This window comes from Doryrhamphus excisus, chromosome 13, assembly GCF_030265055.1.
Source record: "Doryrhamphus excisus isolate RoL2022-K1 chromosome 13, RoL_Dexc_1.0, whole genome shotgun sequence".
In the NCBI taxonomy this organism is placed as follows: domain Eukaryota; kingdom Metazoa; phylum Chordata; class Actinopteri; order Syngnathiformes; family Syngnathidae; genus Doryrhamphus; species Doryrhamphus excisus.
The window spans coordinates 14,703,096-14,729,040 of NC_080478.1; the positions used below are offsets into that span (position 1 = coordinate 14,703,096).

General features: G+C 43.3%; 1 protein-coding gene across 4 annotated transcripts in view; it reads left to right on the forward strand.

Annotated features, from left to right (window-relative positions):
• Positions 1 to 25,446, forward strand: part of tiam2a (TIAM Rac1 associated GEF 2a) — a 59,197-nt gene extending 33,751 nt beyond the window's left edge. For all 4 annotated transcript variants that reach the window (XM_058090570.1, XM_058090571.1, XM_058090573.1 and 1 more), the window contains exons 10-27: positions 3,030 to 3,206; positions 3,661 to 3,765; positions 3,849 to 3,927; positions 4,017 to 4,106; positions 4,188 to 4,382; positions 5,882 to 5,970; positions 14,206 to 14,433; positions 15,170 to 15,238; positions 16,373 to 16,498; positions 16,877 to 16,985; positions 19,164 to 19,343; positions 20,110 to 20,228; positions 20,660 to 20,768; positions 21,692 to 21,750; positions 21,840 to 21,942; positions 22,190 to 22,283; positions 22,928 to 23,082; positions 23,687 to 25,446. In XM_058090570.1, coding sequence (XP_057946553.1) covers positions 3,030 to 3,206; positions 3,661 to 3,765; positions 3,849 to 3,927; positions 4,017 to 4,106; positions 4,188 to 4,382; positions 5,882 to 5,970; positions 14,206 to 14,433; positions 15,170 to 15,238; positions 16,373 to 16,498; positions 16,877 to 16,985; positions 19,164 to 19,343; positions 20,110 to 20,228; positions 20,660 to 20,768; positions 21,692 to 21,750; positions 21,840 to 21,942; positions 22,190 to 22,283; positions 22,928 to 23,082; positions 23,687 to 24,336 — 2,736 coding nt within the window. In that variant the 3' untranslated portion in view covers positions 24,337 to 25,446. The remainder of the gene's footprint in view (positions 1 to 3,029; positions 3,207 to 3,660; positions 3,766 to 3,848; positions 3,928 to 4,016; positions 4,107 to 4,187; positions 4,383 to 5,881; positions 5,971 to 14,205; positions 14,434 to 15,169; positions 15,239 to 16,372; positions 16,499 to 16,876; positions 16,986 to 19,163; positions 19,344 to 20,109; positions 20,229 to 20,659; positions 20,769 to 21,691; positions 21,751 to 21,839; positions 21,943 to 22,189; positions 22,284 to 22,927; positions 23,083 to 23,686) is intronic.
• Positions 25,447 to 25,945: the final 499 nt, after the last annotated feature.

Below are 25,945 nucleotides of genomic sequence, written 5' to 3' on the forward strand. Positions count from 1 at the left end.
AATGCTGCGATCTTTCCTTGATTTTGATGTGGGGAGTAAAATTTCACGGTGGGTAGAATGCAGGAAGGCAGCGAAGGGAGAGGATAGCCTGAATATTGATTTTTGTTTACACAGTTTTCCTCCTGTCCTAATGACTTGGCACCCATTTGAGTCATAAATCCCCTGAATGATTCTATCAAACAACCATTTTCTACTAATCCTGTGAAATGAAGTCAAGTGAAGGGTGAATTTGTACTGTACTACCTCATTTGTATTATTGTCTGCAACTCTTTGTGTTGCCTTGTTGGCACCCTGCATGACAGCCTCCATTGACAACGTATAGAGAGCAACACTAACAATCACACACAATATAGACACAAAGCTGGGGACACATGGCCATTAATTTTACACTCATCATCAGAAACCGAAGAAAATATGGTGGTGACACTCCATGCAATTTAATCTCTCCTGGGAAGACAAGATGTGGGGAGGCTGTTCTAGTTAATTCCAAAGGTGTGATTGATGTGTGGGCTGTCTAGCTGTCTAACACTGTGGAACAGGATTTGGAGCACAAGATGTTAGAACTTCTTTCGGTATCTCCATCAGCTGTAGTTACTCAGGTATGATACACCACCAACTGCATCCCATGGTGCGGATGGATGCCTAGAAATCGTTATTGTTGCCTTTTTGATGAATAGAGTTGTTTCTAGCATATTTGTCAATTTATCATCATATTACAGCATGGATTACTGCTATTTCACAATGAAAAGTAAATTTATTAACCAGTACCACTTCAAAAAGAGAGTTGCTAGAAAGAAATCAATGCCATATTCTTATTCAGTGGATTGAATTGTATATCTCACACTAACATGGTGTTTAAAAAATGAAGTTATTGATTATGGTCTATTAATCAATAAATATTGAAAGACAAGTCATGTGTCATATCCTAGACAATAAGCATCAGTAATGTTCTATTGGTGAGACTTGAGACTGAGATTAAACTACCTTGGCATGTCCATAGTGAAAGTTCTCCTCCCATTCCATGTGGAAGTGGTATGTTTTAGGCTTCTTTCTTTGTTCTTCTTCCCCATTTTATTTGAAACCCTTTAAGTTTAGAACAATAGGCTAACTAGTTAGCTTGTCATTCGTATTTGTTGTGCAATGTAATGCATACAAAGAATAAAAAGAGTGTAATAGGATTGTTTTTTGCTTTTCATGCTTTTTTTATATTGTTGCTATATTTTTGGTCGCTTCCTCCAGCAGGCACTGGGTCCCTCTTATGCACATAGTCACTGTTCCATCGTGTAAAGAAGTATTGTAGGTGGAGCTTTAGGAAAACTAAGAGTAATGGTGCTTTAATAGACATAATTGAGGAAAATTGTCTCAAATTGTCAAAAATGACTCTGCCGTTCCTTTTTCAGGGTCAATTTATCTATTTTCGTCCAAAGTATTTGTGTTCCTCGGTTGCTAAGTGAAGCTGAAAGGGTGTATTTATCCAGTTGCCGCTGTCAGTTGCTTCTCACTTCTGTTTTTAGAAAGTGTTCCGTTTTTAAGTGGAAAGACTGAACTTTTGAGTTTGAATGCGAACATGAATAGCGTACACAGACGGACCAAAGAGGGCACTTGTTGATGTTGAAGCGCGTGTCTTCTCTGCAGTCCTGGCACTTGCTCATGGAAGGTTGACCAGGCAACCGCCAGCTTGTTCTAACCCTCTGACCATGAATGGGTGTACAGTGTTAAGTCAGCTGCTGCTCAGGTCAGCACAGGCAACAAAATCTTAGTTTTCCAGTCACGCCATCGTGCTGGGAAAACAAATGGGCCGGTTATGTAACCGGTTGCCTTGTTACCTTGTTTCTTCATCCTCGGTTAGTTAGCACTGCCCTCCTATGCCTAAATGGATAGAAAAGTGAGTACAGTAATCCAGCGGGTAATTGGTTCCAGACCCGACTGGCGACTGCGATAAGTGAATTTCCGAGAAGTAGGATTCCTTATTATAAATTGAATATTTTCATAGTTAAAACCTGTGTTACCACCTTCTAAATACAGATTTTAACATTTAAACATTATTAATATGTAACACCCCTATAGTCACCGTTGCACTCGGATTACCTAATATCGTAGACAAAGCAGAAAATAAGACAGACCTACTGTATCATAGACATTCACATGTTAGCATTGGGAGTGTTTTTTTTTTCTGGACATTGTACTTCCTGCGGTGGGTGGTGATAGCACCTTTTGTTCATTTCATCACTTAGAAAACTGCAATCACAGGACAGATGAGACTGAACTGAAACTTTTGCTAGTGTGCGGTGCCATTACCAGAGCTGCCAAGAGAGGTGGTCGATCAGAGTTCTTTCTTTATTGAAAGAGGCAGATTACAGTCGGCCACAAACATGACAAAATAACATCCGCAAACATGTAAACACGCTCACTGCATCCACATATTCTACACACACATTATTTGCAGCGCTGTATTTTGTGTCCATGGGGCTTTTTGTCTGGGTGGCAAAGGTGTTATTGTGTTTCTAAAACAAAGAGTGCGAATTCCAAAATCCCCAGACACACACACACAGTCACACACCACTCTGCGTTGTAAGTAACTCTGGGTGTATTTTCAACTTTGGCGCGTGCCCACATCATTCCAGTTGCTAAGGCATTTATTCCTCTCTTGTCTAAACCACAGCCTCATGTCATCTTTTTCCAGAAGTGCTGAATCACTAAACTGCCTCATTCAATGAGGTTTGATTCATTTGATATGGCTGCTTCCTCCGAATCCACTGCTTGAACAATTGTGGCCACAGGCTGTAATTTGGTGTCTCCCACAGACCCATAACGCCACAGTGGCAATTTTCCTTCCAGAGACACTAAGTCTGAGGCACCCCCCCATAAATTTGAACTTCTACATATACGTTGACTGATTTTAATCATTTTGTTCTGTATAATTTATTGTACAATAATGTATTTTTTTCTCAGCTGCTTTTACTCCCTTTAACCATGCTTTATCTTATGCTGACGGTCTCCATCCCTTGTTGTCTTTGCCATTGCTACAGAGGATGGAGATGCTCGCCAGTATCTACTCCATGTCGCCACCTGAGGGCAGAGTGTGGGATAGCATCAGCTACGGCGCAGACGTGCTAACCTGTGTCCAAATGCCAGATGGCTTGACAACACGAGTTAACGTTGGAAGGGAACAGACAGCTGCGGACGTCCTCTCTGAAGCCTGCAAGGTGAGTTTGAGAACAAGAGAAACAATATGGCTGATGTTACACATGTGTTACTCCATAGAATGTGTACAGATTTAAACAAAAATACTTTCTACATCTTTTATTGAATCCTTAAAAAAGTCAGCCACTTCACCCTTTTATGTATATATATATATATATACAGTATACACATTGTTGGAGCAGATGCTGTTATTTTACCCTCCCATGGGAACCTAAAGCAACACACCTATTCATCCAATGTCAACTTCACAAGGTCCCATAAGGCTGACAGATAGGTCGTAATCCCCATGGGTGACAATTTTGTTGACCGCAAATCTCTCATCGCTGAGTGTAAAGTCTGTGAATAATTCACGCCTCTACCATAGCGCAGCTGTCGAACCAAGCGTCGGTGCATGAAATACGTCTGATAAGTCTGCGCACACAAGCTGCTGAGCATTAAAATCTCTTGTGTAAACAGGCTAAACAGCTGGACCCTGACCTGCATCGACTGCGTCTGCACAGGCAGGCAGGACAGGATGCAGATATTCGAGCCGTGGCTGCTGGCGAGCTCGTCTGCGATTTGGTGAGGAGGACAAACCATGTGTGCATCATCATGGTCCATGTGTTGATTGTAATTATAATAGTCTATCTGAAACTACCTTGTAGGTCACTGGCCATTTGGAGGTGGTCCCAGTTAATGTGTTTACTCTGAGTATGAGCAGAATGAGCGGCATTGGCGATTTTGGTGAGTCAACCTCAAAGGATCTGGATGTGTAAACCCCCCTTTGCAGATTCATCTTCATCCTATCATTCTGGTTGTTTTCCTCCTCCCAGGATTTGCAGTAACAGGGAATATAGACGGTCAGAACAACAGTCGAATCTTTGTCAGTGAGGTGCTTCCTGATGGATTGGGTTTCAGTGAAGGTACCAACAACAATTACATTTATATTGCTGGCGACTGGAGCCTCTTTTCCAACACTTCCAACAACTTTGTTTGCATTCCAGGTTTGCGTCCTGGTGATGAGATCTTGATGCTGAATGGTCGATATGTGTCAGGCTTAGACCTTACACTCATCCAGACGCTGTTTGCTGGGGAAACCCTTGACTTGTGCCTAAGGCGGGATGGACCCCTGCCTCAAAACAGTGCAGTCAACCACCTAGCTCCTCCGACATGCAATCTCAGAGCCAAGTCGTCCTCAGGTACGAATGTACTCAATAAACAGGCTCCATACTTGAATACACTGAATATTTTCTTCGAAAAATAAAAACTCCGGAGCCCAAAAGGTTAAGAATGAAACATGTTCATAGGAGCACCACGCCTTAGTTGCAGTATCTTGCTGTATTTTGATTATTTAAAACACTACCAAAACTTATTTCCTCATCGCATTGATACTAACTGACACAACACCTCGCTAACCGCTCGCCTCAGCATCATTCACATACAGAAGCATGGATACCTAGCTCTCAATTTCGCTACAAAGACTCAACAAGATGCAGCATTTTTTACCTGAGGACTGGAGCACACATCTTGTGCTGGAAGACACAGCCATCCAAATGAGAATGGTCACTGCTGTTGTTTTGACAGAACTAGCATAAGTATGTGTATCAATAGGTCGAGAAAAGAAGGGCTTCATAGTCAAAATAGGTGTATCCCAATGACGCCATTGTAAGCTAGCTCATATTAACTTGTTTTCTCGTGCTATAATGCACAGAAAAGGGAAAGAAATATGTGTTCATGTTTTACATAAGGAGTGGGAATTCCAAAAAAATCTTGACCAGCATACTTCAATCGATGCATTTTTTTCAGAAATGCCCTTCCAAAATTAATCAAAATAAGCAGCCTGCTTTAAATAAAATATACCACACAGTGCAACTCACATTTTTTCCTCAGCAGGTCAATATATTTTAATGCTCCCCCCCCACCCCAAAAAAAATAGTCCGAAGACTTTGCGTTATCTTGATGGTAGTAATTCATTAGCATTGCCTTTCCTTGGTGGATCTTTAATTAAACTCAAAGGGATTAATGACTTTGAATGCCTCATTACAGTAAATGGCGTGATCAAAGTGCCTGCAGTTTCCTTCTCTGTCTCTAGAGGGCACATGATCCCAGGCTGTTTGAGGAGGTAGGGAGGTAAATGCTCATAGAGGTGAATTGGCAGTTGTCAAACAACAGCAATTACGCAAATGATTTAATGAAGACATTTCTCTCTGGAAGCTGTTGTCTTCAAATTCAGATTGAATATCCTCTTACTGTCGTACTGGTGAGCACCATAGCAGGTCCACAACTTTTCTTTTGTTTTCTGCTGTTAGATTGGCTTACCTCCCAGTCTACAATCAAGGATAAAGTATTTTCATGTGCCAGCTGCTACAGTTTGGAACGGGAACCTTGAATTTAATGAGCTGTACACCATATCAAAAATATGCTATCAGAACGAAATCTAAAAATATCTTCCGTCATTAAGATGAATTTCACCATCACATCTGCGTTGTTTTTTTAAAGGACATAAAATGCCATTGTCATTTTAAGACGGGAACATATGGACAAGCTGTGAGTCTAGCAGACTCTGATAGCTTTCAGGCACGATTGTTTGTGTTATGTTGCCACTTAGGTGGCGTCCTTCAACAGGCCTATTTTGCAATGAGGCAGAGCTGTAAAGAAAGGCCTTCAATCTAACCCGCTTCCCTCTGTCTCTCTCTAGATTTGTGCACCACAGAGGAGGGTAGTGAGACCCAGTGCACCGGGCTAGAGAGTCACTCCCACTGTGCATATAGACCTGTTCAGCACAAGGTGGGTGGAGCTGAAAAAGAGAATTTCAATTGTCACACAGACACCCACATCATCTACAGCACGTCTGTATTATTTCAGGATGCATGTGTCTGTGTGTGTGTGTGTGTGTGTGTGTTTGTGTCTGTCCAATCACAATAGGCGGATGTGTGGCTTTGTGAAACCAGACTGGCACCAATTCCCCAGATTACTGTAATTAGAATACTCCATCATAGCCACTGGTTACAAACACATCTTATTACTGTCATGCAGGATGAGCACTGAGGGATGAAATCCACACAGTCGGGCAGATGCACACATATTCTGCTTTTCTATAGCTGGGAGGACCCTCGCTGGCATTGATTCAGCAGCCCCCTTACCCAACATAGCACAACAGCTCACGGCTAGCTATACAAGCATATGTAGCTACTTATTGCATGCACAAACGGATGTGCAAGCTGCTTAGGGCCAAATAAACAGTTGTCAAATACTCCCTGTTATCCTGACATTCACTCAAATATCATATCAGCCGCAGTGGCAGGCGTTATCTTTACAACATTGTTTTGCTCTTTGGATGTATTGGTGCTGGTTTTAACACTGCTGCATTTAAATCATCTATAAATATGATTAAATATGTCAAATGGTTGTCCCTGATGAATTATGACATATTTCAGTCTCTAGTTGTTAAAGAGCTGCTTAGCTATTTTCATGTCTCAACCAACTTTAAAGAAGTCATTAAAATGAGTGTGAGCCTGGGCCACAGGGGAGCTATGCCTCAGTGCTGTAATGTAATTGGGGGAATGAGTCTGCAGATGTTTATCAAGAATCATAATGTGTATGTATGGTTATCATGAAAAGCAATGCGTTAATGATGTAGACATCCCATCCAGCGTGTGTGTTCATGCATATTCATACATGATCTTGCATCAGTGCAGCTAATAACATTTTCTGTATTGCAAAGTAGTATACACTGACGTTGGTACTTATTTACTGACCATCTATAAGCTGAAAGAGTGAATTATCTGTGGTGCTCTGTTAATTTTCACCAAAAGTACATTATAACCAAATATCTGGAAACCACTAGTAATTTCTGTGGCTGCTATGACTTGACTAAAGTCATGTACGGAGGTAGAGGATAACATGATCTCCTTCTCTCTTCTGTATCGTGATGTCTGCCTTCCTGGTGGCAACATGAGTCAGTCCCTCTGCACTGCACCACTGCCGCTCAGGCATTTGTCTATTGTGGATGAATGAATGGAAGAAAGGCATGTGTGTGTGTGTCCAAAAAGGGGCTTTTGGATGTGCTGAATGTGAATGAGATGGTATGTCACCTGATGCAAAGCAAAAAGATGTCTTCTACAAATAACACAGTTTAAAAAATTTATATATTAAATAAGATTTCTTTGTTACAAAAAGTAACATTTGTTTTCTTTGGAGGAGAAATTTGTGTTACCTTGCAGTAGTCACACACATATTAGCAAATAGATGTGTGTACACGGCGTTGTGAAAGTCAATAAAGATGGATGGAAAAGGAAGGACCAATTTCAAGCCTCTTGTCACAACTTGTAATCAGCCGCCTTGCTAGACTGGCTACCTTTGATTAATTGCTCTGCTGCGTTCCAATTTACTCTCATTACACTAGAGAGAGCTGTGTGTGTGTGTGTGTGTTTGAGGTGAAGTGCTTACTAGGCAGAGTTTAACAGTGTTGTTTACCATTGGGACTGACTGTAATTCCTGTGCCCGTGAGTTACCCATCAATGTATTTGGCTCCAGAAGGCAGTATTAATCAGTTTAATGCAAATGTTGTGGTGTCATTATGAGCTTAACCAATCGATTTTAGGACTCAACCATATTTGCCCTGAATAAGTGCTATAAGACATCTCAAATTGGATTTGACATGCATTGCCTGTATTTGTAAGGAGCCGCGAGGATGGGATGTGAGTCAACACATTTGGAATTGTGGCTGCCACTTTTGCTCCAGATGCAAGTCATCTGTACTAGTTAAGGAACTGAAAAAAAGGCTTCAGACAGAGCCAACAACAACACTCACATGGCTGAACACACGTACGCATGCATAACATACAGCAGACAGATGGAGAGACGTGAAATCATCTGGTGGAGAGGTTAGCGCCAGAGCCCGAACGATTAATCAGGCCGACATATCACTGATTAATCAATATTGGTTAATATGTAACCGATACATTTTTTTGTGCGGCTACCTGCCTGAACGCCCCCCGCCACACACACACACACACACACACGCACACACAGACAGTAGCAAAGCAAAGCAGTTCATTCAGTTGCAATGACGGCCTGTGTCCCGGCTCCCTCAACGTTTCTTACCTACCCATTAGTGTATTAAGCTGTTGTGTGATGATTTTAGCATTCTTTCTTAGATGATACCGTGAGTCAGACTGATATATTGAGCAATGGCCTTTCCAACAAGCTCGTTGTGAGTGAATGATCTACATTTCCTACTGACTCCCGAGTGACAGTTTTTGAATTTTAATTTCCTAGTGCATATGCAAGTGAAATACTCGCACTACACAGCCACGCCTATGGTTGTAAATATATATATATATATATATATATATATATATATATATATATATATATATATTGTAAGAGGTGGAGGCCATGGCTGGGTGTTGGACCGCTGCCATGTTTAATAAGTATCCATTAAATGGTATGTGCTGAATTTAATTCTATTGTTTTATTGACTCATGAATGAATTATTTTTTTGTATGTATAACACACTATATAGTTGCGTGTTGTGTCTTGTATTAAACTATAAAGATTAAACAGCAGACAGACATATTAAGCCGCTTTGTCCAGGCATTTCTCTAAGAGCATTTAAATAGCTTGATGACTGGATTCTGATTCTGTTTAGAATAAGTAATAATGCTTTTGGACTTTGCCCCATTGTTGTTGTGTCCATGTACTTATTTGTGGTCTTAGTCTTCATCTTCCGCTCACTCATTTGTGGGGGTGGGGGGTACACCCTTGAAAAATGTGACTGGGAAAAGTATTGAACTTCAAAAAGTTTGTTGTAGTTGATGCCTTAAGATATTAGGCAGTATCATTTTCCAAAAACATGATCCGCTCTTGCTTGCAGCAACAGTCGTCCCTTCTCTTAACTTTGGAGAATCTGCTTTGAATGCTTATGTGCGTCTGTTTTTGGTTGAGCTGCAACTCGGAGGTGTGTGTTATGACTAAGCCCATCAGCCGCTAGCCATCTGGCTGTGAGCAGGCTAATAATCTGGGTTTACAGTCGGCAATGCAGTTAATGCCTGTCTGCTCTTGTCAGTCCTAGTTGCCGGAAACCAGCATTTGAGGTAGGAATTAAACAAAAAAGCAGAAAGGGACAGAGCCACAAGAAAGAACCATGACCCAGATCCGGTTGGATTGACCTCATCAGGCGTCTGGTACCGCCATGACTCTTGGGGTAGTGGTTTTGGCCACGGAAGTGAACAGTGAGGATCCTGACCAAAGTCTGTGCCTCACCACCTTCGCCGAGCTCTTTATGCAGGACCAGTCCCCAGCTCAGGCTCTGTGGTCTCTGCTGACCATGTGCTGGTCCTGGCCTCCTAATTGTGAAGCAGAGGAGAAGGACCTGTTTCTGGCCTCTGTTCTGCTTAGCCTTGGACGCTTTCTTAAGGACAAGCTGGCCTGCCTGGCACAGGACATAACAAACACCTTGTCCTGTCAGAGTGAGACAATAACGACAGTAAGTATGGCCTGTGGGAATTGGATTTACGGTGAATTATTTTGTGTTTTTACTGTCTTGGAACACACTCCATGCTGCACTGCGTACCTCAACCATTCTTGTAGTTTACAGTGGAGACAGTTGGTAACAGGTCATAACGCTTGGGTCCTTCGCTTTGTTTTACCAATGTTATCTCTGGGGTTTCCAGGTTTGAAAAGTTTTTTTTAAGGATTTTCCATTTTCAAACTTTTTTCCATCAAACTTTAGTAAATGTCTTCAACAAGCATTTTATCGTTAAGCTTTCATTCAGCAATGGATGAAATGACACAAGCGTCACTATGCCTTTGTAGCAGCTTTCATGCAGCGGAGTGGATATGAAGAGCCTAGGGACTCAAGAGAATGGGTGCTTTAATCTGAAGCTGCCTTCATTACGAAATCACTCTTTCTCTCCCAAAGTCCTCAGAGACTTTGTGGAATAATATTTGTTTAGAATGAATAATAAAAGGCATAAATGGGCTGGAATGTAGTGCAATGGTTTAGCCTCCTTTTCATCTCCCCTCTTCCCTCCCCTCTACATTTGTTTATGATGATTTTTTTTTTTTGGAGCTTTGAAAATTGGGCATTCGGCAGGGCATTGTACCAGTGTTGCCCGCTATTATGACAATTGAATCATGGCAGCCAAGTCACAGCTCCTTGACTATTTTTCCTGTGAGCAAAGAGAAGAGCAATCCCCAAAGCTCGGCTGTTTGTTGTTCGTCCTCCATTTTTAATATGTCCTATGTTTGTTTGTTTACTTTTGTTTACTTTGACGCAATGATAGGGTATCTGAACTGCCGAAGTGCTCATTAGATGATGGCAGTGTTTCATCTGCAAAGCAGACAGGACTGTGCACAATGCCTTCATCAGAGTCTTGACGGCAGTAGATCTTTGACAGATTGGAGTTGTGTTATTGTCTTGGTTTTCCAGTGTTGAGTAACACTTGGAAGATAAATATTGACACACATTTTCCTAACAAGTCTATAGAATTTGACAACTCTTGCACATTTGCATGTGGTACACCCAATATCCTAAGATGTGACTATTGTTTAGAGCGACTTGCTTGGCTTGTCTTTGGATCGGATACTTTGGGGTTTACAGAGGGTTGGATGACTTTGGAGTAAATGATTTTGACTTAAATGTAATATTTGTTGATGAATCAAAACCATTATGAGAAAGGCTTAACATCAATGATCTCGGACCTCACATGACTGACTTTGGGATAAACTATTGTCATCAACGACCTTTGACCTCAGAAATATTCTGCTCAGTGATATCCAGTGAAGGAAATTTAAACAACTAATTTGTCGATTCATTGTAGCTTGTGTTTGATGGCGGTTGTTTACATTCCTGCTCTGTTTCCCCAACGGGCTCACAACTTCCCATTTTTGAGTCAGCCATTCCTCTGTGTTTGGATGCAACAAGCCAGAACAGTCTACATTGTACTGCCTCTATTGAGACCAAGCATCGATGCTGCACGCTGCTTCGTTATTCAGCTCTCTGGAAATCATAAATACAAGTCACATGTCTAATTGAGTGGAAGAAGAGAACTGAGGATTAGGGAAACAGATGGGCAGAGATGCTGGAATACGGACACAGGGGTAAGAAGCCAAGTGGCTAGAAGGTCCATTCTTGATTCCACTCCAGAAAACATGATAGCAGGTACACCGCTGATGATTAGCAAGCCCACACTAAGGACGCATGGCCGAGCAGCGAGGATGAGCAACGTACAGACCAACTTTCTTTGTGTGCGTGTCTGAGTGGAGGCACCATGCCTACATCCAGGGGAAGCAGGCTACGTAGGAAAGGATGCTCCCTGGCCAGAAGAACGCAGCGGCAGGCCACGGCAGCATGGAGACTGCTTTACAGGCTGCTGTTCATGGTGAGCGGAGAAGAGGGAAGTATGAGTAACACACACATTATGCGGTAAATACTGGTAGCAATGTGTGACATTAAGTGTCGATAAGTCTTAACAATTTGACTACTTTTGCAGTCTCCAGATTTCCAATGATAAGGCTTTGTTTTGATGGGCACCATCACAGTAATTAAATGTAGTGATATGCTGTAATTTTCAGTAGTGGTTATACTACAACAGAGTTGTGTGAGGTAGGAAAAACAAGTAATGTGAAGTATTGTCAGATTCAATTTTGACTTGTAAGCTTGATGAAGTCCTTTCCAAATGAACTCTGGACACAAGGAGCGAAGAGAGGCAGAAACATGATGGAGCTGTCAACTGTCAGTGAGAAAAAAACCTGGAAAGGAATTCTCAGTCCTGCTTGCGAGGCCATCTCTGCCGCCTCTTTGGCCGCTGTACTTAATGTGTTATTTGGGCGAGCTGTCAGGTCAGGGTTTTGGTACAATTGCTGTGAGGCAATCACAATTCTTGAGGTGTGGCGGTCCCCCCCTCGTCCCTCGGTTTATCGCGCTGTAGAAGTTGCCTTCCTGTAGATACCTTCAAGTCAAGCTTATATTCATTTCTCCCAGTTCTGCGGTGCCTCCGTTATCTCATTTACGTGTGTGAGTTGAACATGAGTGCATATTCTTCCAATGTTTGTGAGCATGTGTGCTCGTGGGCATATACACATTCCTACTAGGCCACCAATTCCTTGTGGCTAAAAAAAAAAAAAAGGCTGTGACTCTTATCACTTTCCACAAGGCAGCATTCCACCATCTACAGCGACTGGGTGGCTTGATGAATATGTCGCTCTGATATCCTTCACCCTCCTGTGTTTCCTTCAGGCAATCGCTCCGTCCTCCCACCATATTGCATATTGACTGCCGCTACTGTCTTGTTGTCAGCAGAAAGTGATTGTTAATTTTTGTATGTCCAGAATTGTTTTAAATAATCCCTGCCAGTCCCTGGAGAGAACTTGAATAAGGCAACCATTGTTTATGGAGACTCAATCTTGAGAAAGGTATTAGTATTCCAGCAATTCGATGCAAAAATGGGGTGTTGATTTTATTCACTGTCTGCGCTCTTGCATTATGAGTTTAACATAATTTAAGCACCCTCTGCTCATATTTAGGACCATCTCAGGGGTAACATAATTGGCCTCGCTGGTGGGTTATTGAAAAGCAGGTGTGTTGCATTTCAAGCTGACACTGCTTTTTGGCCACCTAAGTGCTGAATGCGTCGAACAAGCCTTCACATACACTTATAAAGTATGTGTTTCAGTGCGTTGACATCTGCAGTGTCAGTCTGTGCGGTGAGCTTCCACCTGAAAGCTTACATATGCAATATCTGAAATATCGGCACCTACACACAGGAAGTCAAAGAGTGCTGAGCACAGTTGCCCACACACTCTTGTCATTGTGCAGCAGACTGGAACCTTGAGATCACCACTCCAGCCTGTGCTCCGCTGAAATGAAAGAGGTCTAACTATGGGAATCACCTTCTGGTGTCGGATGTGCTTAGAATGTATGGTGACTGATTATTGCTAATGCTATTTTTGGCTCAAAAATGTGAGTGTGAATGGTTGTTTGTTTATATGTGCCCTGTGATTGGCTGGCGACCAGTCCAGGGTGTACCCTGCCTCTCGCCCGAAGACAGCTGGGATAGGCTCCAGCACCCCGCGACCCTCATGAGGAAAAGCGGTAGAAAATGAATTAATGAAATCAGACCATTATTCTAATCAAGCCTGGCATTATCTCAGAAGAAATTAAGATATTGAAATAGAAGTGTACTCATTTGAAATGTATGCAACATAATGGCAAATCAGTACCAGCTACTGTGTAATTTAGTCATAATAATTTTCCTTAAGTTTCAAGGGAAAAAATGAAGAGACTCCGATAAGCTCATTTTCTGCTAGTTGCTGACAAACTAAAACTTTTACCCACTGCAGGCAAGACCTCCCTGTGTGTGTAGTACTGATACCAGATTATAATTACTCTACCTCATGCAGTACAGTCCAATATTATGTCATGCATAATTATCCGCAACCAAGTTAACATCAGTGAATTATCCATGTGGGAATTAATATAGAGAAGTGCTTATTCTGTTCCAGGTTAATAATGCAAGACCATTGTGAACCCCCTACCATGTACACTCACTTGTCGGGAATTGATGTGACAAAGAGCTGCATGACTGCCCATTATGAATTAAAAAAAAAAACATGTTATGTTATATCTTTTATACAGTCAAGTATTTAATGCAAAGCCAGAATACAGCAAATATGTACATACTGTTTTGATCAGACCCCTGGGGGTGCACATGTGACATTATTATCTCAAACTATGGAGTCACGTTTGGGGAGTAAGATTCTGCGGAATATCACTGGAACCTCAGTGTGTTTTTCAGTTATCGCTGAAAATGTACGCCACAATGGATTGCCCTTTTTTCTTATGGGAAAAATTGGTCCAGTCGCACCTTCTCGAACTAATAAATGACACAAAGCAAGGTTCCACTGTATAGTGAATTGTTGATACAGCTCTTGTTTTGTACCCTAATATGTATCTGTTTCACATGCATATCTGTATGAATGCATGATGACTGAATTGTACTATATTGCCTCCCACAGAGCGTCGACACGGTGTGCAATCTATACCAGTCCTTCCAGGAGGGAGAAGCCACCGGTGGCCCAGCGGCGGACACCAAGGAGCCGCTGACGAGGCAGGGTGGTGAATTAGGGCCGAGCTCCAGGGGTGAAGGCACTCTTGTCAGATCCTGTCCAAAGCACATGAGCGGCACCGAGAGGTTAAGCAAGGTCATCCAGGAGCTGGTGGACACAGAGAAGTCTTATGTGAAGGTGAGAACTATGATTACGGGTATTTGACCTCACCATTAACCACCAGTAAAGTGACAAATGAATGCCCTTGAAATTCACCCTTTGACTGAAAACAAGGTACGGGATTGGACATTAGATATGTTGTTAAACGGAGCACCTCCTACCTTCCGTTTGGCAAGCCTTATTCATCTTCCTCCCACCCTATCGTTGTTTCCTAGCATGACCTTTTCCTCTCTGACACACGTTTAGCAGCCACATTCATGATCTCCTTGTCTCAGCAATGCTTATTATGCCTGACAGCTTTTTTTTTGCCCTGCCTTCTTCATCTTCTCATTTTTCATTAAGTCCCGTCCCTCGTGAATCCCTCCTCTTCAGTTTGATTTCGTAACTCGAGGTGATTGCATTTCTAGCATGCTTTAGCTCAAATCTGTGCACCGGAGACTGTATGCTACATTGCCTGATGTAGCTTTAAGAGCAGGCAAAGAGGAGAAGGACGCTCATAAATCCAACCTAATGAGAATATCTCCACTGATACCAAGACAAACTACAACCACATTAAAGCAGTTGGGGGGAGCGCAGTGATGAGACCGTTAGATGGAAGCTTGAGGTGAGGGACTGTGGGACTCTTGGAGGTCATAAAATGTGAAAATGAGAATTGATGTGAAGATGAAGGAGCCTTTAAATGACAGGCAAGTCGAGGGGAAATATTTATTCCATCCACTGACCCTTTTTTCCTTTTTTGGGCTTCTCTGTGCAGGACCTGGAATGCTTGTTTGAGATCTACCTGAAACCCCTGCAGAACGAAACCTTCCTCACACTGGATGAGGTAGGCAGCAAGAACATGATGGTTGGCGTTGGCGGGCTTTAGCGAGTGAAGGCATGTTCTGGCATGAGTTGAGGTGAAGGGAGACATGAAATTCATTGAGTGTTTATTACCCAGCGGTGATGTAGATGAACCCTGTCAGGCCATATCTTTCTCATTACCACCCTTAGTGCCTGGAGGACAAATTAGCATGTCCCACACTATGACCTTCCCAGTGGGACATGCATGTCAAGGCCACCTTTTCAACCAACCTTTTAGACTGCGGAATAGGAAGACGAAAAACCTGAATTGTTCTACTAAAGGGAAATGGGATTTACCCATAATGAATAAAGTTTATGTTAAAAGTTCAGTGGGGTACCATTTTGGACAAAGAAACAAATATATACTAATTATTTGGGGTATATTGGTACATGAATCAGATTTGTATTTTTTAGCATGGATTTCTTTACATCTGTTTACTGATACAGTAGACAGGAAGTATACATTTGCGCTTAAAAGCAGACAAAAGTCTGGTTGGGAATCTGTGACTCCAACCACTTCTGCCTGATGTTTGCCTCTTTAGGCTCTTTAAGCTTAAAACCTGAGCAAATATTTCCTGGAAGCCATTTCTCCCTCTGTGCTCACACGGTGAAATCTTTGGGATTATTATTGTTGCTTCTATGCTGCACTGTGCCGTGTCAAGCTTGACCTCAAACTCGGAGTGCTTCTTCCAAGATGCACTGGTCGATAGACTACCAAGCATTGGGGGCAAATTAAAAGAACATTATGGGACAGTCAGATGTGTCCAGACACAAAACGGACAAGGTCGCGTTAGCCCTCAAATGGCTTTTAATGAAGAGAGGCAGTGACCCTGTGTGTCTGTGTGTGTGTCTTAGAGAGGGAGCCTGCTTAAATGCATGTCTGTTTGTGTGTTACATTTACAGCAGAGCCATTGCTTGTCCCTAAGTGCCTTTATAAGTGATGAAGCCATCAGAGTGGAGGTTTTTACAACACTCTGGGGTGCCTGTCTGATTCACTGTTATGAATTACAAGCTATCTAGGCCCCCTCCGCACCTCGCATTCCCTCACTCTGTCCCCTCGCCTTTACCCACAATTCTTTTTCTTGACCCGCTGCTCCTTTTTCCACCCCCTCCTCAGATGGAGAGTCTGTTTGGCAGCTTGCCAGAGATGTTAGACTTCCAGAGGGTCTTCCTACAGACGCTGGAAGAGAGGATCGCCTCCTACCCTGACTTCATCACACTTGAGACGCCTTCGCAGTTCAAGGTGAGACACACCACATATTATTGAACAAATGGACGACTTATATTTAGCCACCTCTCAAACAAAAGTGTCAACACTGAGAGTTTGAGGTTGATAAATAATTGAGATACTGTGGCAGGGAGCCTGCCAGCTGATTTATTGGCTCGACGTGACAAGGTGTGGGGTCTATTGATCGACGCGGCGGTTCACTGGTTGGATTGTGAGGTGCTGAAAGAGGTTATGGGATAGGGAGAGGACAGAGTCAATCATCTCCATCTCTCAAGAGAGGGAAGTCGGAGCGTTCTGTTGGCGGCTTCACATGTTCACACGTTTTCTATTATGCAATGTGCCAGCTCTCCATCTGTGTGCAACACTCACTTGTTATATTTTGTCTATCCACAGAAGCTTCTGTTTTCTCTTGGGGGCTCCTTCCTGTACTACGCTGACCACTTTAAGCTCTACAGTGGCTTCTGCGCTAACCATATCAAGGTCCAGAAAGTCCTGGAGAGAGGTACTATATTTTTAATTTCCTTGGGTGTACCTAACCTTTTATATACAGACACAAATCTTGTAATTCCGACTATCCATCCACACTGCCAAACGTAGCATCTTTGCACCTGTGTTGCATCAGTCGCACCTCATTGCATTCATCAGTCCAAGGTGGAGGGCGGAGCCTGTTTGAGATGCCAGATGCCCAACCACAGTCATTTGGTTACAAACCACTCACACAAAATACCTCTTTTACTAAAAGATGAGGGTTAAATATTTGAATAACTGTGGTAGTTTAAATCAAAAGCAGAATGACCTTGACCACCTCTGATATAATCCATGCATCTCCCCCAGACTGTGAAAGACATTTCAAAGAGGATTTATGCTGAAGATGACTCAGGTCTTTCTCTCCCTGTCTTGGACAGATAAATAAAAAACTAAACAGATGAATAAAACAGTTTGGTTTGGTTCTTCCACCACGGTTGGAGGTGAGGAGGGGGGTAATTTTGCTCCATTCTCCACGTACGCTGCAGGATGGACATTTAATAGGATTAGGCGTTAGAACAACACCGGGACAAGCCTCTTGATAGGTCAGCATTACCTAGAGGAGAATGGCGGACTGTTTATATTGTGCCAGATATTGAAATGAAATGGTGGCATAATGCGTGGAGGAACAAAAATAGTTCATGAAATAATGTGCCACCATCTGGCTTAAATATACACTATTTATTTAGATATTTATTCATAAAGCGTGTACGCTGTGTAATGTCTATGTTGCAGTATTAGAAGTAACAGCCAAGCAATGAATATCATTGCACAGGGCGCCGCCGAAGTAAACAGCGGACATATAAGTGTAGTTGTGACTCATCCTACTATGGCACAGCCGGACCACATCCAGCTGATCCAAGGACGCCACTGGAAGATGTGGGCGTTTGTCAAGTCTTTATCAGTAATTAGATGCCCATCATTCCATCTTCATCACTCCCCTTCTTTGTACATCATGCCGCAGGGCTCGGGTTGCCTTAGCTTCGTTGTTTATTTGTCTACTAGTTTAATTGCATGCCAATTACACTGGGAGGTGTCGATTGGGCTGCCTGACTGCAGCTGGGAGTGCTATAATTAATACTTTAATGGCCCCCCTCAGTCAGCATCATGCAAGCATGCTGCTCAAAGAAAATGTCATCATTTTTACACCAGATTTGTCCCGTATTATAAATTAGTCTCTCTGCTGCTGCCGTTGTTTTTAAACTAAGCACTTTTTTTTTTGCTATGAATTATGACAAATGTAAGAAGCAGATGCGTTGTTGTGCTACAATCGTTTCCCTTCACAATAAAACAACTTCAAAATTAATCATGATGGGGCTGAGAAGAAGCCTACACTACCCCCTGCTGGAGATGTCTTATTGCTCCATGAATCTGCACTGGTCTGCTTATATGTAGCACTGTCACACGCCAATGTATGGCTTGACTACAGACTATATGGAAAGAATACATTGCCAAACACTGGTACTACAGTCTAGCTCCATTAGTATTATTATTCATTCATTCATTCATTTTCTACCGTTTATCCTCACGAAGGTTGCAGAGGGTGCTGCAGCCTATCCCAGCTGTCTTCGGGTGAGAGAGGCGGGGTTCACCCTGGACTGGTCACCAGCCAATCACAGAGCACATATAGACAAACAACCATTCACACTCACATTCATACCTATGGACAATTTGGAGTCGCCAATTAACCTAGCATGTTTTTGGAATGTGGGAGGAAACCGGAGAAAACCCACACATGCACAGGGAGACCATGCAAAGTCCACACAGAGATGGCCGAAGACAGCTGGGATAGGCTCCAGCACCCCAGTGACCTTTGTGAGGATAAGCGGTAGAAAGTGAATGAATGATAGTTTGTCTATATGTCCCCTGCGATTGATTGGCGACATGTCCATCTCTCTTGCTCAGTTGGGATAGGCTCCAGCTCACATACAGCCCAAATGGGGAGTTTTTTTGGGATGCTTAGTATGCACAAAACAAAGCCTATTAATAAATCAAGAATACAATTATTTGTGAATTATGAAGGTAATGTCCATTGTGAGTTCCACAGCTGTAGTTGCCATGCATCTATTGTGGGTGAAATACTGTGACAGTGCTGTAATGTAAACGACTTAATCCCGCCCTTAATTAGTAATAACTCAGCGTATTTGTTTTGCAGCCAAGACAGACCGGGCCTTTAAGGAATTCTTGGACGCAAGGAACCCAACCAAACAGCACTCATCCACCCTCGAGTCCTACCTGATTAAACCGGTGCAAAGAGTTCTCAAGTACCCTCTGCTGCTCAGGGAGCTGGTCTCCCTCACTGATGCCAACAGTGAAGAACACTACCATCTTACAGGTAGGCTTAGACCACGGGTGGGCAAACTTTTTGATTCGCGGGCCGAATTGATTTAGGGAAATAGATAGATAGCTAACGAAATGTTGTAGCCTGGCTCCCGCATAATAATAAATAATAAGAATAATAATAATGTGGAGAATAAATAGATGACATCAAATATGAACAATGTGCAGTGTAAACAGTAATTTGCACAAATAATTTAAATAATTTAGAATTATCTGAAATAAATTAAGAAAGAAAGATAATGTTGATTAAATCGCGCTGAAAATGCCAAACTTGGGCAAACTTTTTGATTCACGGGCCGAATTGATTTAGGGAAATTGACAGGGGGGCAGACTATATATTTTACACATATAATTCTAACAGTCCATCTGGAATTATTGTATCTATAAAAGTGTCATGCAATCTGCTATATGTGCTTGTGTCCCTTTTTTCAGGAGCACTTTGTAAACAGGCCAAATAACTAAATTAATATAAAAAAAAAGCTACGTCGACCATCAAAAGGTTGGCTCAAGCCATGACGCCAGGTTGTACGTTTAAATTAAATACTTTGGAAAAAAACGGCGGGCCGTATTCAAACACTTGGCGGGCCGGATGTGGCCCCCGGGCCGTAGTTTGCCCACCCCTGGCTTAGACCAAAGTATGTATCCAGGGTAGAAACACACACAAGAGGCAAGGCTGTAGTTGCATCAGCCATTTGCTATGATGGTGTCACGTCAAAGACTTGATCCCCGCTAATACTTTTGTTTTCTTCGTCGCCGAGCAGAGGCGCTCAAGGCCATGGAGAAGGTGGCCAGCCACATCAATGAGATGCAGAAAATCTACGAGGATTACGGCTCCGTCTTTGATCAACTTGTCGCAGAGCAGGCTGGCCACGACAGAGAGGTAAGCACGTACTTTCCAAGTCAAATGGCGCTGAGTTAAGTACAGAAATCTTAAGCTGCCCCGATAGGAATGACTCTTCTTTTTTTTTTTACAAAAATGGAATCAAAATCTAATATTCACCGTCGGTTGACTAATAATCCCCACACATCATAAGAACTGGTGTGCTGCTTGTGCTGTTTATGCCATCTTCTCCTCTTTTGCCTGTGGGGAATGAATACATTTAGAAATTGATAGAATATTTAGTTGGTATAAATATTCAAAGGGAATGTTAAATCAACGACACTTGTGCTTAAATAGGTAACAGATCACACAGGGAGACGTACAAATAAGTCTTTATTTTTAGTCACTCAACTACTGCACTGTCGCCACTTCTACAGCTTTACATTATTTGATCAGTACTGTGTGTGTGTGTGTGTGTGTGTGTCACACAGGTCACTGAAATCTCTATGGGAGAGTTTCTGTTACATTCCACTGCAGTCTGGCTCAACCCACACCCGTCACTGGGCCGCATGAGGAAAGACCCTGAAATGACCGTGTTCGGTATGTCTGCTGTTACATTTGGCTTAAAAATACTCACCAGCCACTTTTAATGACATATAGAAGGTTTTTAATTTGGCCTCATATTTTTGTTATTACCATATATCATACATGATCATTGATTCATTGCTTGATGTTATGATTAATCTCTTGCATATTAGTGCATTCATTCATTCATTTTCTACCGCTTATCCTCACGATGGTCGCAGGGTTTGCTGGAGCCTATCCCAGCTGTCTTCAGGCGAGAGGCGGGGTACACCCTGGACTGGTCGCCAGCCAATCACAGGGCACATATAGACAAACAACCATTCACACTCACATTCATACCTATTCATTCATTCATTCATTCATTTTCTACCACTTTTTCCTCACAAGGGTCGCGGGGTTTGCTGGAGCCTATCCCAGCTGTCTTCAGACGAGAGGCAGGGTACACCCTGGACTGGTCGCCAGCCCATCACAGGGCACATATAGACAAACAACCATTCACACTCACATTCATACCTATTCATACATATACCAATTAACCTAGCATGTTTTTGGAATGTGGGACGAAGCCGGAGTCCCCGGAAAAAAACCCACGCATGCACGGGGAGAACATGCTAACCACTCGAACATGCGAACAACGCTAACCACTCGTCCCCCGTGCAGCCCCATATTAATGCGGCATTAAATAATCCCATTATTTGTTCAGTTTCATGTGCAGTCCGGTCTTAATCCTTTTTAAACGACATGGGTTTGTGGAATCACAGTGGGGGATGTGAATGAGTTGGCAGGGAAACTTCAATATGCATAGCTGGAGCTTTTTAGACTTCCAAGCTTGCATCAAAAATGCTTCTGAGGGTTGCACCCCTTCAGTTGGCTTCCCCCCACGAGGCATTCACACGCCGTAATAAAGATGCTGAGATGTGTTTTCTCTCTCTCGCCAGTCTTCAAGAAAGCCGTGATATTGGTCTACAGGGAAAACAACAAGCTGAAGAAGAAGATGGTGAGAGTCTGCGCTCATTTGCTTTCACATGCTAATGGTATATTGGCATCAAAATGTACCATTACTCATTTTTTATTTTTTTGGACCAGACCAACCCTCGTTCAGCACTTTCTCATGGTGAGCCCGACACATTCAAGTTCCGTTGGCTCATCCCTCTCTCGGCGCTTCAGGTCAGGCTGGGAAATACAGCAGGTAAGAAGCTGGGCTGCCGCCGTGGTACCCTGACTAAACCACTCACAAAGAAAATCCACTAAATCTGTTTGTTCTTTTCTCATCTTCTCCCTCTACACACCCCTAAGCTCATTCTCCTTGGCCTCTCTCTCTATTGCTCACACACACACACACACACACACATACACACACAGCTCCCTGTAAAAATGATAAACCATATTTGGATTGCAGGATTAAAGATGATTTTTTTTGCCTGCTTTTTTCACAGGACCAGGAACAGAAGGCAGCTGCATCTGGGAGCTGATTCACTCCAGGTCTGAAGTGGAAGGGAGACCACAGACGGTCTTCCAGTTGTGCAGCAGGTCAGACATTAAACCAGACACTCTTATTACTACTACACTTGCCATTTCGCAGATCGAATTTTGCGGTTTATGTTAAAAATATATGAATAAATCATGCTGTTTCCTGGTAGGCTGCACGGTGGTAGAGTGGTTAGCGCGCACACAGCTAGGTTTGAATGTTCTCCCCGTGCGTGCGTGTGTTTTCTCTGGGTACTCCGGTTTCCTCCCACATTCCAAAAACATTCTAGGTTAATTGGCGACTCCAAATTGTCCATAGGTATGAATGTGAGTGTGAATGGTTGTTTGTCTATATGTGCCCTGTGATTGGCTGGCCACCAGTTAAGGGTGTACCCGCTTCTCGCCCGACGACAGCTGGGATAGGCTCCAGCACCCCCGCGACCCCGGGCAATAAAAAGCCAAAGTAGTCTTAACCGCAACAGTTTCTCTCTATGAACTCGATTTCAAGAGTGGTGAGAGTGAAGCATGTGATCAAAATGGAAGGTCCCGTAGCGCGCGACCAAATTGGGATCAGGCCGCATGAACGGCATCGCTCATTTCTCAGGGGACACAGTGGAACTCTCGGAGCAATTCTAATCTACATTTAGCTACCGAAGGCAATCACGCTATGTGACTCCACTCCACCTTGTCGTCTTTGTCCTCCTTAGTGCCCCGGAGAGCAAGGTCAATGTCATCAAGGCGATCCGATCAATCCTCAGGGAAAACACCAGGAGGAACACCAGAGGCGAGGCCACTTTGGAGCGCAGCTGCAAGGAGCGTCTGGCTGCCGTGCGTAACAACGCGCCCTGCACCGCCAGGCTGGGTGAGACTCCACGATAACTTAAATCCAAAGATGGACATATTGAACGTTCCTTCTTTCTCCGTATCCCATTTTGGGAACCTAGATGTTACACCACTTTGCTACACAACAGACGCAAAGTGTTTGAAACCAAGTGGGGAAGAAAGACACAGAAGTCAAATTGACCACTTCCACACTGAATGAGAGAAGCTTTTTTTTCCCACTCAATGTCAGCCATGGCATGTCAGCTCAACTAGTCTTTTTTACTAATGTGTCATACTCAATCACAAAACAGCAATCAATTTATTTGAAATGCATTCCTGCTTTTGCTCCTTTAGCCAGATTCTCACCAAAACTCAATGCATTCAGATTTGTTCCGTCATTGTTCCTTGGGTGGGATTGTATTGAAAAGCAATGGCCCATAAGGAAAGGAGAAGGTCTTTGTGGTTAGCCCTTCAGGTCATCTGGCTTTGACAATAATCAAGTGTGTAATGCGAGTACACACGCACCTCCCCAAGATCATATCTATACTTTTGAGGTCATAAAACTGCTGGAGGGCCTTGTGGTATAAGTGTGTTTCCAAGATAAGAGTGCCGTGAATGACTTCCATCTCCATCTTGATTCCCAGGCTCCTCCAGGGTGTCCTGGTTGTGTCGGCAGCCCCTGGGAGACCCCCCCACCCAGTCTGGGAAGTCTGCAGCGGACTCTGATGAAGGCAGCCTGAGCAGCGGCACCAACAGCGCGTCCGGCGGCGCTCCTCCACATCTCCTTCCCGTCCAGGAAGACTGGTCTGGATCTCCACCAGGTGGTGATTCCCAGCCTGCCGCCGTCTCTGTGAAGGAGTCGGACATTCTCAGCGATGAAGACGATGACGGTTTTAGCGAGTCGGCGGGAACGGGGAGAGACAGCGGCGTCGACACTCAGTTCTTCCAGCTCAAGATCTCAGAGGAGCCCGTGCTGACGTACATGCCAGCCCCCTGCGTCCAACCAGAGGGGGACACGCCTGACGTCCAGCACAGACTGGCGAGAGGCCAGCCGTGCGCGGCAAAGAGGAAAAGCTTGAGTTTGAGGAGGAGCCAGGGGGCGCTGGTGCGCATGAAGGAGCAAAGCAGGTCATTGGATAATGATGCAGCATCGCCTCCACTGGGACTGGACCTCAATGCACTCCTGGAGAGGGACTTCAGTGTCCAAAGTCTGACCTCGGTGGTCAATGAGGACTTTTTCTATGACACGGGCCTGGACAGCACCCCCAGAGCACAGGACCATACCACCAGTTAGTCCTGTTGGGCGCACCTGCGCTTCATGAGGGCGGCAGTAAATCTTCCAAACCGAGCATTCCATCCATCCTACATTCACCTTTCAGCTCAATGGCATTTTTCCCATTCCACCTATTCACCTTTCTTTCAAGAAATAGTCAGCCCGGAAGGGGGCGGAGCCACATAACACAAACACATTTTCTTTCTTCGGAAGACCCACACTGGGGTTGTTTGCTTCCACAGAGGCTAAGTCACACAATAGAAGGCAAAGGAAATGCCTGCAATATCAGTGACGTGGCCAGGTGTAAGAGCATCCTGCAAGCCAAGAAAATGGGCCAAACTATTTATATGATATATTCTAAGGGCTGACTGCGTTTTATTTTTAATGGAAGTGGCAGGTTTGAAGGAAATTGGTTTCACATCCTATTATGTTTCCTGGCAGATTTAAAAATAGCTGACAAGACATTTAAAAAGCAGATCGAATGACAGGAAATGATCAAAGATGATTGAAAAAAAAACAAAAAAGGAAATGAGATAGATGTGACACACACATGGTCACATGTTCACCGTGGGCCCAAAACCCAAAGACCTGCAGTCACTAAGTTTCCCCTGCACTAAAGTACACTGTTTGCCTTTAAGATTGAACTGTTGTTTTCTGCACAGGTTTTAATGTTATTAATGCATTTTTTATTTATTACTTTGATGTGTATAAAATGTTAACAAAGCAACGCTTTGGCTTGAAGGGCTGAATCATTTAGTTAGCAAAAAGAAGCAGGGTGATATTTTTCTCTACATTAGCCTTCACGATTCTTGTCGATGAGGAATCGGAATTGACTTTTTATGTTTGTGTGTTTTGTGGACAGAGCCTCTTTTCTATCTTGTGTATTGTTTCTTTCTTACATAAACTTGATACTGTACAGCCTCCAAACAAGGCAGGAATCAGTTAGCAATAAATGGATGTTTTTTTTTGGTTAAACAAGTTGGAGTTGAGGTACGATTAAAAAGCAAACCACTAAGACGAGTCCATGCTTTACCTTACTTTGCCTTTAACGCTAGCATACCAATGAATGTGAATGATGGAATTGTTTTCTAAATAAAAAGTTTTTATCTGTGAATGGTGCCTGGAGAACAGTGTCGTGGTGTGTGTGTGTGTTCTTTACTGGCGTTGACAGATGAAGAAACCTTTATGTTGGTTCTTCCTTGCAGCCGAGAGGAAAACATCAATGGATGGCATAACAAATGCACACTTCTCCATCTGTACCACCACGGTGGTTATGAAGATGAAAGTATTATCAGATGTCAAACCATGGACATCATACAGTAATACTCGCTACCTCGACTGTATTCTCGAGAGCAATGTTTTTCAACCTTTTTTTGAGCCACAGCATATTTTTTACATTGAAAAATCTTGCGGCACACCACTAACCACCTCACGTGCATCACTAAGTCCATTGGAGGAACGAGGTACTCTGCTACGTGTTGCCACACGGACCAATATTACATTGCTCTGACAGTCTTTAACACCACGGGCACTCAGCAATGACATGAATGAATATTTGCGTCCGGCAAGTTGCTTCCAAAGTTTGGCACAGTCACGGTGCCAAACTACAAGGTAGACCCACTTTTTGGCT